The sequence below is a fragment of the Etheostoma cragini genome, chromosome 20 (genome assembly GCF_013103735.1).
Source record: "Etheostoma cragini isolate CJK2018 chromosome 20, CSU_Ecrag_1.0, whole genome shotgun sequence".
In the NCBI taxonomy this organism is placed as follows: domain Eukaryota; kingdom Metazoa; phylum Chordata; class Actinopteri; order Perciformes; family Percidae; genus Etheostoma; species Etheostoma cragini.
In genome coordinates this window covers 18,035,093-18,047,635 of record NC_048426.1, presented here as the reverse complement: position 1 = coordinate 18,047,635, position 12,543 = coordinate 18,035,093, and the positions used below count along the sequence as shown (strand labels likewise).

General features: G+C 43.4%; 1 protein-coding gene across 1 annotated transcript in view; it reads right to left on the bottom strand.

Moving 5' to 3' along the window:
- Nucleotides 1-945: 945 nt before the first annotated feature.
- ralgapa2 (Ral GTPase activating protein catalytic subunit alpha 2) overlaps nucleotides 946-12,543 on the bottom strand; it is a 63,861-nt gene continuing 52,263 nt past the window's right edge. Inside the window, exons 32-34 of the mRNA XM_034859159.1 lie at nucleotides 8,140-8,261; nucleotides 5,224-5,283; nucleotides 946-2,185 (exon numbers count right to left, since the gene is read on the bottom strand). Of these exons, the coding sequence (XP_034715050.1) occupies nucleotides 2,028-2,185; nucleotides 5,224-5,283; nucleotides 8,140-8,261 (340 nt within the window). The 3' untranslated portion in view covers nucleotides 946-2,027. The remainder of the gene's footprint in view (nucleotides 2,186-5,223; nucleotides 5,284-8,139; nucleotides 8,262-12,543) is intronic.

The following is a 12,543-nucleotide window of genomic DNA, read 5'->3' as shown; positions in this document are numbered from 1 at the left end:
CTTCACACAAAAAAGGACACTAAAATATTGATTAATCCTGTTAATCCTTCTGCTGTGTGGATGGCCCATTTTCTGCTTGGGGAATGCACAAATAAGAGGAGGAAACATGTGAGGGAAGAAAATATGACAGGAGAGCATGGGGTCAAGTAAGGCATAGTAGTGCAACAGATGGGGATAGGGTTGCAGCTTGGGTGGAGCCCTCAGAGAGAGTGAGTATATAGCATGTGCATGAGTGTATGTGGGGAACACCTGGCTACCATGACAAACTCGAACGGGCAGGTTGGAGAAGTAAGAGCGCCGGCTTGGCTGTTGCAAGTAGGGCTGTTAAGAGTTCAGCTCTGGTATGCCCCCCTTCCTGTGGCCTCAGGAGGAGACGTTGGGACAGGATCATGGTCATCAGGAGTTGTTGCCTGTCTTTATCCTTTCCCAGATAGACAGGGCAGCACGCCAACTGTTATAAAGACTAAACGGAGAACCCCAAAATTCCCAAATCCATCTGTTTTAGTGGAAAGCCCAAGACACTGACCTTAAGAGACACAGCAGGAGGATAACAACTTTTTTTTAGACCGCTAACAAGGGGTTGTGATGCAGGGTGTCCATGGTTTGTCTCAGATTTTGAAGAAGAGAAACTAAAATTTGATTATCGGGAGTGGAGGTGGTGGTGGACAGCATCTTGGAGGACTGACATTACGCAGGCACTGTCTGGGAGAAGCTCCTATGCACACATGCCTGGGTTAAGATTCACCTGAGGCTCTGGCGGTACTTTTCCTCTATACAGCACATGAATACATAACAGCAAAATAACTCAAATAGTCCTTTCTATATACATCTAGGAAATAGACAAATACAATTTAAAGGAATTTACATCATTGAACAAAGAGAAACACTCAATCCTAGTTAAATCAATGAGTGAGTGCAAAAAGAAAATGTTGCTCGGGAACATTGGAATGTCGATGTCTTTAACTTCACAGCACAGGGAAACTGATAGCAGAGGAAAGAGACAGAAGGAACTTATTCAATTACCGGGACATGAGCCTATGTTAACGACATCAGAAAACAATTACAAACAGTCTTTCCTCATTCCAGCAGAGTTGCATAAATCAAATCATGACACAATCCATCGGAATTCATTTAAAAATGAAAAGTGATCAAGAAAACTCAAACAAATTTCTGTTCAGCTAAAGTTAGAAAGACGTCATTGATTGTCCACTCTGGGTTCAAAACAATTAAAAAGCCTCAGACTGCACATACTGCAGGGACTATGTTCCCAGGAAGTCTGTGTAGTAGTGCATTGAGTACAAATCGTTCTGGGGAGGCTTTCCCCATGGATCAGCCTCTTCTCCTTTTCAGTGTAAGGGAGATGGTCCATGAACATGGTCCAAATTGGTGCTAACGAGCAGGACAAAGTCCTCCTCCTGTCACCATCCAAAGTGGTTATCTTTGACACGGAAAGGTGGTGGCAGGTGCAGTTGAAGGTAAAAAAAAAAAAAAGAAAGGCAGACACATTTATCAATGGATACCAATCTTTTGTGCAGTTATAGCATGATGCCATTTATAGCTTTGTCATTCAGTGCTTTGTCAGATTAAGTTTGGAAATAGAGGATACAGAAACAGTGAAGCAGATCCATTCCCTTACTATAGTAAGAACGTTTATTTTCTAGCGCATCAAGACTGCACTAGAAAATGAGAATAAAAATGACATTTTAATCACAGGCTGCATTAAGACTTCTGAGTCAAGGCTACCTACGCTTCGGATTCTCAAGCTGAAACCACCAGGGTGAACATAAATAGCTCAGTCAAAGTTCATCTCGATTAAGCAGTTAAACACCACAACAAAAGGAAATGTATCAACAAAATCAATGATTGCCACTTAAATAAAAAATTGCAATATGCTCCAGTTGAATGTTTATATGACACAAAATAAAACACCAAAGGAAAGAAAGAAACTCTTGCAGTCACGGCTGGGTGTGTGATGTTCTTCAAGAAAAGATTAAAGGCTGCACTTGGGGGGGTTTGGGTTGAAGAGCTCAGTTGGAGGATTTGCTTATAGCGCTGGCTGATCGGCGGAGTTTTCCAGAAACTCGGTTCTTTGTGGCACGGGGCATTGTGGGAGAAACCTGGTCGACGTTGTCTGTCGTTCCTGCGGTGTTTCCGGCTTCGGTGCTTGCACTGCCAGTGAAGGAGCCTGGGAGAGAGATGGAGTGAGAGTTTGCGACAGAAATAAAAAAAGAGACAGAGCCGGTTAGACACGGCAATCAGGTTCATTGGGCTTTGTGCGATTGCGGTTTATTCCAGCATGCTTTGTCATGCACGTGGCTGCTCCCACAACCAAGAGTACCCAGGATTTTCACCGACATTCACACAACTTACAATGCAAACTGTAAAATAAGTGTTAAGATTTGAGTTTTTTCTACCCCCTAAGTCATTGGAATAAAGATGTGAGTAAGCAAATTAAAATATTTCAGAAATTCCATGCCTTTTCACATGCGGTGGAAAAGCAATTTTGTTTAAAGAGAAGCTTCAAATAGTTTTTCCAGATTTTTATAAGATTTAAAAAATGACAAGTATCCTTTGGAGTTACAGGCAAAATAAAAAAAAACAGGTATTCTGTTCGCAGTGTGACACCAGAATGCTTTGAGGGAAAATAAAATTGCACATTATGCTTTTGTTGTGAACATGTGGAGCTTTGCCATTTTGCCAAGTATTGTCCTTTTAAAAAAACAAACGTGATTAGGTTACCCGTGATTAGGTCATGCAAAACAGTAATAAGTCTTGAAGGTGGGAATGGAACAGTGTTGGGAAAATTAATTATTGTGAACGTTGCCCTGACTTCCTCAGTGTGCCCCTGACCAAACCCAAACTGCGGGCCCCCCACCTGCCTCAGCACCATGCTTCGAGTTTAAACAACTTTTCTGCTTTGTTGAGATGGCATCTGTTTGCCTATTTTCTTTCCTATCCTTTTATTTCCTGCCATTTTTCGGAGGCATCTCAAGTTGCAGCGTCTAAAAGGAATGGCAGATGGCTGGAGTAACAGACACTTAGCACAGTGGACACCCGCAGCATCCAGGGCCACGGCTCACTGGGAGAGGGCTGGGCTATGGATGAAACATTGGGTGTGTGTATTGTGAAGGGCTAGAGGGGAGGCCAGGGGGGTCCAAACTTGAATTCTCAAATCTGCATATGAATATTTAAAAAAAGGAGTGGGCTCAGCTAAAAATGTGGGCTGGCATGATGGACAGAACAAATCCTGCATTCCTGTATTCTTCTATTCATTCCTACAGTAAACATTTTGTTTTATAAAATAGACTCCAATTGCATGTTCTGTAAAGACATTTGCTAGACAGAAGGAAGGCAAACACCTATTACAGCTAATATACACAGACAATAGTTTGGTACAGTTCACCACCCACTCAACAGACTTCCCTTTTCGTTTAGCGGCCATTAAAACATGCTGCACTAAACAGTCATCACTCCCACTGTGGCACTTAATGACTGGGGTTGCATCAGTTTCTAAATGGTGTTCTTCTCTGTATGGCCTTATGCAAGAATTAATTTTCATAGTAAGTTACTAAGTGAAAAAATAACCCAGATCCAGAAGAGGCTAATGTATCATTATTATCGTCATTACAACCCCAACATTTCCGCTCCTTACTCAGCCCAATCTGCCTTACGGTAAGGTTAATTTCAGCTGGAAAGAAGAAGGGAGAGACGAAGAGAGAAAGAAAACAAAGAGGGTCTTTAAATGGCCCTGCTATCCCATTGGTCACCTCTGCAGCAGTTCAAACAAGGCTTTAGATGACAAAGACGTCTTCTAGTGCGGCAGGTGCTAGTCTCAGAGTCTGCCCCAGGCAAACAGGCACACTCCAACAGGAGGAAATGAGGGGGGTTGAGAGATTGGGGAGAAAAAATAGAAAGAAAAGTGTTTGCTGGGGGAAGAGATAAAGGCGTGCCACATGCAAAAGCGAGGGCCAGAAGTGTAGCCGTATTGTTCATGCTGCTACTTAGTCAGGTGCTAATTGTACCCACTGTGCATCACTTTCAATTACCAGCCGGGCCTAAACAGTAGGACACCCCCAAATAAACAGCCTGGTTTCTCTGTCCATTTCCCTTTGTCAGAGCACTCAAAGCTTGTTTAGTGCTGAATAAAAAAAGAAGGAGTGGGAACAGCCAGGATGAGTGATCGAGCAAAGGGTAGGTAGGCCGCTGGACAGTAACAAGCGTCTTGTATGACTCGGGGCTTACCTTCGCCATATACAGTATTTGGACCTTTTTAGATATTTTTAATCTAAAAGGGAAAAACAGAGTAGAGCATCATGTGAGAGAGCAGTGGACACACACACACCATACCACGCTGCAGTAGGAGACAACACAACGCTGCTGAAAGGTCGGTGATTCAGACAGCATATTGCGTTGAGGTTAGTTGTCACTGAAAGGTTTAAAAGTCAGACAAGGTAAACTGATTTGGGTGATGAGTTAATCAACAAATGCTACCTTTCTGAAGATACCTTTAAGGCCATCATTTCTGATGGCACCTGATACATCTGTCCAGTTCACAGGTTTCAAAGTCATGACAATCTTGAAATCCAAAGCATGAATGGTGGGCAGTTCACATGGCAACAACAGAAACATTTACCACCAATGTTACTATTAGGGAGGGTTAGGAAGAGAGAGTTAAATATATGGGGGCACCTAAGAGAGTCATGGGAACTTTTAAGTTCTTTCATCCACTTCATGTGCAGTCATTCATTTAGAAACGGTTAAGATGATGAAAACACACAACATAACACAACAATAAAAACTGAGCAAAGCAGTGCAGGTGCCACACACAACAAGACCAGAGAACTGTGGATAAAGTCTGTATGACAGTTGTACTAGCTCATGCAAGAAGATATGATGCTAGCCTGAAGTTGTTAAGTGAGAGTGAGGTTGCATTCAGGATCATGGAGGACAAGGCTGTGGAGGATACTGACAGGCCAAACAGGTTGAAGACATGACAGGGGAGGACTGAGGTTAAATGCCTTACAGAGGAACTGGTGAAATACTGTAGAAGTGCATCATTTAGCAATTAGCATGCAGAATCTGTACTTGAATTCAAGCCCCACTTTGGTTTTACAAAAAGGGCTAAATCAAGCTAATTGAATGGATGGCTGGATGGATGGCTGGATGTTGGTGGACAGTGGCTGGGCGTCATGCCTAGTGTGGAGGAAGCAGGCAGAGTCTTACAGTCCAGTTTGGCCCAGGGGTACTCCATGTCCCAAACCATCCCTGGCCAACGCCTGCACGCTGTCATGAAGCATGAATGACATGTTAGTGGCAGCAAAGGGAGCCAGAGCAGGATGGACACACACACACGGATGGACACACACGGATGGACACACACACACACACACACACACACACACACACACACACAGACTAACAGACACACACAGGAGGGCGGCGCAGCACATTTCAGAAAGGTGAGAATGAGGAGCAGTGTCAGCCAGCCATCACAGCTACATTGAAGTTATACGCTTGTCGGGACACAGAGGCTCAAGACGATGGACTACAACACTAATGGTTATGCACTGTATGTACTGTATGTGGCCTAAAGCATTAAATACATCATGTCTATGGTTTTGGAAAGCCACACAGCAGCCGTCAGTTTATGAATACAGTTGATAAGAATACATGAAAAAACACACAAACAACTGTGACAGCTGGGAAGAGGGGGACCAGATTTCCCAAGAAATTGCGAGCAGTTGTCCCAAATCCTGTTTCATTTGTCCCAAAAATGAGACTAAACCGGAGTTTCATTGCTGCATTACTAGTGTTTTCCACAGCCTGCAGGAAACATTTTGGCATATTGCAAGGAGGGGTGGCAGATTTTACATTGTTACATTTCCATTGCCACAAGTGCTGCTAAGTCATCCCAAAAGGATAATAAAGAGAAGTCTAAGTCTAAAATGTTTTATGCCTTATTTACTGTGTTTTTTATTTTTGTACCTCCAACTGCAAAACAAATTTCCCCTCGAGGAACAATGAAGATCTTTGAGATTCTTTTTCCTAATGACAAACAGTTGGCTTCATGTTAATGGACGGTATTGAGTTAAGATTTTCATGTGTTTTACAGTCACAGGTGGAACCATTATGAAAGTCAACCAATTGTGCTGGTTTTCTTAGTATTCTATGACTGTAAACTAAAAATCTTTGGGTTTTTGTCAGATTAGTTGCATCTTGGTGTGCCTATTTTCTTATAAACACCTTAGGCTAAAATTTTAGATTTTTCTGTTAACTTTCATTGCTTTCTTCAATTTTAGAGTTAAAAACTCTTTTTGCATTATATGACAGATTGACATACACAGTATATTATTTGGTTGTCCCAGCACTTAGTGAAGCTACAGGATACGATGCGCATATTGAACCGTGAAATGGTCAAACCCAAGTTTCCCGTTTTCATGGCTGCACCCTAAAATATATCTATTGTAGATGTATCTATTTTTGCTGAAATTCATTGTTAAAAATGTGTTAAAATTGGAAACTCTACTAGAACGGAAATACAGTTCTATGGATTTGAACAATTCTCATCCCCATTTTATTAGGGTGGACTCACCGATGAACCTGGCAGTATTTAAGAGGTCAAAAATCAACTAAAAATCATTAACTGAAAAAACAAAGTAAATGTGTTACGGTATTGTACAGAAAAGGTGAGTCTTGGGTAAAATATGAATGGACAGGCACATACACACACACTCACATTAATCTAGTAATCTATTTACACGCATAGATTCCGAAGAAATACAAATTGCCAATCAGAACCAGTTTCCGCTGCAGCGAGGGTGACATAACAGCCTCATTAAGTTAAGGCCTCTCACATTAAATGTCCCATGCTGTGAAAGATTATTCTCAAGCCTGGCTAGCCTCTCTAACCTCTCTGACCAGCTACTCTTCCTCTCTCTTTTGAACTCAGTTCCTCATCCTCTACATTTCTTTATATCTATTCTTTCCCTCAGCCCTTAGCTTTAAGCTGGTTTGGTGGTGGGGATGAAGGGGAGGTCACAAGAGGTCAGTCCGGGGAGATTTTACACCTCTGCAGGAGAGATGGGAAAACAGTATGGTCATGTAGCTGACTACCTCTTGCCTGCCTTCAACAGCCTGAATATCACACCTGTCGTCTGAGAATCTGACACACACACACACACACACACACACACACACACACACACACACACACACACACACACACACACACACACACACACACACACACACACACACACACACACACACACACACACACACACACACACACACAAAATCTGACATACATTTAATTCTCACATGCCAGCATACTGGCTAAAAATATTATATACACATTAAACGCCCTTCAAACATATGAGCACTGACAGATTTGAAAATGATAAGACATCTATGGTGTGGTATTGTGAAGTGCTTTCCTTGTCAAAACAGAACGCGTGTTGGGATCCAATAGAGTGGAAAAGTGCAATCCTGTATTGATTTCAGTGCTGTTGCAGATCGATCAGAGCTGGTACAAGTAGGAAGAACAAGATAAGACACGTTTTTCCATTCTATTCATCATGGACTGATAAGAGTGCTGTGCTGACATCCGCAAGCTGCTGTTTGTCGGTTGGATCTCCTAAGTGTTGTGGAAGCTCATGAAGACAGACACACACACGCACGCACGCACATGCACACACACGCACGCACGCACGCACGCACATGCACACACACGCACGCACACCGACAACCATTAAACAAGGCTGCTTATATTCATAGGAAAGTAATTGATGCAGTTTGAAACAAGAGCAGATGAGCAAAGTAGTGTGTGTGTGGCTTGAGGAAGTGGAGAAAGCAGAGTGTTTGAAGTCAGTTGGAAGGCGTAAAGAGCCGTTTGATATTCATCTGTGAGCGTAGGCGTGGAATAAGAGTGGAGCGAACAAGGGTGGCTGAGGAGGTGACAGGGGCAAACAGGTGTGTTGAGGAGGAAAAACTGATTCAGAAAAAGAGGCAAGAAAAGATATGACAAAAAAGAGCAAAAGAATGAAGCAATAGTGGAATAGAGAGACGGAAAGAAAAGGGCAAAGACATGGAATAGAAAGACAACATGGAGGACTGTGTTGCAGCGTGGTTTTTCCTCACCTGTCCCACTCATTGGATAGCCAGGAGAGGGAGAGAAGACCTGTGAGGCAAAGTCTTCGAAGCTCATGACCTCTCTGTGGTTCTGAACAATGGCCTCCAAGTAGAGAGCCCGCTCCTCATAGCTGGTTAAGTCTCGTTAAGGAACAAAACATAATGACATGGTGGAGAAGAAAAGGGCAGCAAGGTATAATTATCCTTTATCTGCCATTAAATCCAATACTCAAAATAATCACATTTCAGACTGTCATCCATCAAAGCATCCATCTGTACATAGCACCACTTGTCAGATAGAAATAAATCACAATTTTTCAGCACTGCTCTGCAAATACATGTACTGTGAGGGTGAGAGGCAGGGCAGGGCAGCTCCACCATCAGCAACTCAGCCAGAAGCAAAGATGGAACAATCAGCCATGCCACACAGCCACAAATGAGAAAGCAGTCTCCAAAATGATCATAAAAAAAAGAAATAAAAGAATACATCACTACTGGCGTGATGCTCCAAACCTCTCCTCGCCTCTCGTCCCTCTCTTCTCTCTAATAGAACCCCTGCTGCAGACAGCATGTCTAGGACCACCCTCCCCGATGTGCTGCCTGCCACTTCTCCGTGCCATCAGGGGGAAAATTGGAGCCATTTGAAATTCAGAGTGACAAGCAGTGACTGGAGCCTGGGCAGCCAGCATGCAGGATGGATGGCCAGATTCGAAATGGGAAAGCTCAAATTAATAAATATGAAATAAATAAATAAGCCCGCAAAATGGCTGCCGGGTGAGGATGGAAAACATTCTGATGGCCGTTATCATATCATTATCATAGTATACCGTGCTAAGTCTGTTGTGGAATTGAGGCAAGTGCAGGATAAAATATGTTACAGGGAACCATTGGAGCAAAACGGCCTATCTGATGGCATAATCATTGTAAGCACTTTTGAGATTTAACTGTGTGTGTGCATGTTTGACAATGAGCCTGATTATTCTCACGGCTGTCTGTTTGTGGCCATGTTTCTTTGATAGCCGACACCTAACAAATTGCTCTACAAAGACATGCATTCTCACACACACACACACACACACACACACACACACACACCCCCCTCCCCCTCATCTCAATGCAAATGCCAGGGTGGAGTTGCACTGGGCTATTGCTGACGCCAAAGCTGAACCAGGCTGAGCTGAGATAGGCTGGACTGGGCCGAGAGGCTCTGGTCTGGGTTAGGTAGATAGGATGAGACAGTGACTGGGCAGGGGGCCTGCTGTGGGCACATGCCGCCACAGCAGGGGCCAAGGCAGCCATGACCAATGGTTTTGAGAAAACCATGGCAAAGCAGGGGTGACGGGCACCTGAGCTGGGAGGTACCAGTGGGTACGATGGCCAAGCTGCTCACAGGGACAGAGATGGACAAAGGGCAGACTGAGACAAAGGATAGGGTAACAGAGGAAGATAGGGAGCAAGACGGGTTTGTAAACTAACGTAAATGGTAGAGATGTTTGGTTCCGAACAACCTATGAACCAAATAATAAGTCTATTTACAGTCCATATCTTTTAAACTGCAAAAACATGAACAGCATTGTTTAGTTAGAGAGAAATACTAGCAAAGGTAGGTTAAAACAAACAGAAAAGAATTACAGAAAAACTGACTTGCTCTGTGAAAAAAAAAAAAAAAGAATAAGTCTCTGTCCATTTTTGGGGCCTTTTGTTGAAAGCTGACATTTCCTACCATTTGTAGGAACAAAAAAAAGGGAAGACAGGCCCAAGACCTTCATTTAAGAGATGCAGAGCAGCATGACTTTACACATTTAAAAGCCCTTTCCTGTTAAGCTTTATATCTTTCCAGTCATAGCCAGACATGCAACGTCACTGTTTTCTGTCACTTGCTGGACACAGTACTGGACATAGAGTGTGCATCCCAGTCTCTGCTGCCATGGCAACTTGGGTCACAGCTCTGTGTGGTGGGTCATATCCAGGCTTTTATGGATGATAGAAAGAGAGAAAGGATGTTTGTAAAAAAAAAAAAAAAATGAGCCCAGATAGTTGATAATTGGAAGACAAAATATAGTAGAAGGACAGAGTTAATGAAAAGGAATGAGGGAAGTTAGAAGGAAGCTGAAAAATGAAAGACAAGGGAGTCAGAGGAGAAAGGAAGAGAAACCTCGGCACAGCGTGGGTCAACAGAGCCATATGGCTGTCCATTATCAGAGATGCAGATGACTGGAGGCCTGTTATTGAGATTCCTAAAGCAAATATTGACTCCAGCTGGAGCAGACGCTCTCTCTGACTCTGACACACGCCTCTCCTCCACTACTTCCTTCCGATGCCCTTTATCCAAGTTAGACAAATGAATTATAGTGGGTGAGAAAAAAAAACTTCAAAGAATATGTTAAAGGGAGATATTGTATTATTATCAAGAGACGAGAGAATATATATGACAGGCTGTCGGGGAGAGAGACAGGAGGGGAGGGAGGGAGACTAATAAAAGGTATTTTGGAGATGAGTGAAAGCGAGAGCCATAATCAGCTCACTTAAGTAAATGTACGATGCTATCTGTGGGTAAAAAAATTGCTGCACAGAAATCAGACCTGATGCACAGCGAGGGGTAATCTTGCCGTCTCTCACTCTCACCTTTTCAAATGTCTCTAATTACTAAGCCATGGGCACAGCTTGTTCCCCTGCATATGCACAGATGCGGCTGCCTCCATGCAGTAACTTAATCAATGGACACGTCCAGAACAGTGACGCAAAGACTATGTCCATGTCATTGACACCAAACCCGCTAACACTGACCTACTTTTAGGGAAAAATAAGCTGTGGCTACTGCTAATGATGAGGGCCTGGCTTAGCTTCATTTTTCTGACAAATTTCTCTGAAAAGATGTATTACAAAATGCTATAATTTATGAAGATGTTACGTATGTTATGAAAGCCTTTCTGGTTGACAATATTACTGTATTGCACAAAGCTCCACTTTATTCAGTTTATACTATAAAAAATTCTCATCAAGCTAGAGGATGAAATATATAAAGAGGAAAATGCAGACAGGTCTACATTTCCACAGATGGACTGCAACTCAAGTCACCCGTGACATAACTGTCATTTACAGCTGAACTGGGCGGGCAAGCAAGACAAGCCAATGTGAGGAAGAAGGGTGTTTTGCACCACGTAGGGAATTTCCAAGGAACCTCTACGTTCCAAGCTGCTGCATTCCAATTAGGGAGAGGAGCAGGAAACCAATGTAATGCCTTTAGAGCGTGGCAACCATTGGGATAGTTACAACAACAAAAATTATTGGACTGATGTCTAAAGACGTGGAGGTTGTGGTTAGGGTGTTATGAGGGTGGGGAGGGAGTATTATAAATATAGTATAAAGAAGTCTATTACCTACAACATTTCCACATTTGGGATAATGTGTTTTAGTGGAGAATGGCCCTTCACCACCCTGTCCCCTGCTTGCCCTCTCTTTTTTTGGTGACAAAGGCAGTGACATATGGTTGGCATGTGGTGTCTAAGTGTACACAAAACACAACACAACTCAACAAAAAAACTAACAGGGCAATTATGCACAACCACGTAAAGCAGCTTACGTGCCGAAACAATAATGGTGGTATGTGGCTTAACAAACACCACCAGAGACAGAATTCAACAACATGAAACCTGTGAAAGCATTATGTGCCTGTGTGCACATGCATATGTATCCGTGGGTGTGTGCACGTTTCTATACATATGCATGCATGCTGTCCAGATGGCAGGATGGTTCCTCTGGGGGAATAGTGAGGTCAAGTACCTTTGTGGATCAAAGCCAAGGTCAGGGTAGCTGTAGTGGTCCATGTTCAAGGTGAATGGAGGCCTCAGATGGCTCTTCATTAGCAGGCTGCTCCATCATTGCTGAACCCCATCGGCCAACCGCCACTAACCTTCATCATCCTCTCTCTCCTTTTTCCTCTCTACATCCACAGAGACCTGCCCTGAAAATGCCTGTCCACTGGGATCCATTTTGTGTTTGTAACCCAACCCAGCGCATGCGGACACGTACACATGCTCACACATAGGCGTTTGTGCATAAGTAGGCACAACACACAATCATACCTTCCACCCACACACTGTTCCCCAAAAGAGCCTATGCTGACCTCTGAACTGGTGCCTCTCTAGAGAGCAGGATCCTGATCATTCACCACTCCGTCTTTTGGTTCCTCAGTCCCCTCTGCTGACAAAAAGCCTTACGCCACCACTGGCCTCTGAAACACACTCAACACATTTTGAATACACACAGCGTTTAAAACACACAGCCAGCAGGAACATTCAAAGCTTCAAAAAGGACGCCTTAACCTAAAGGCACTCTGAATATACACTCACCGGCCACTTTATTAGGTACCCCATGCTAGTAACGGGTTGGACCCCCTTTTGCCTTCAGAAC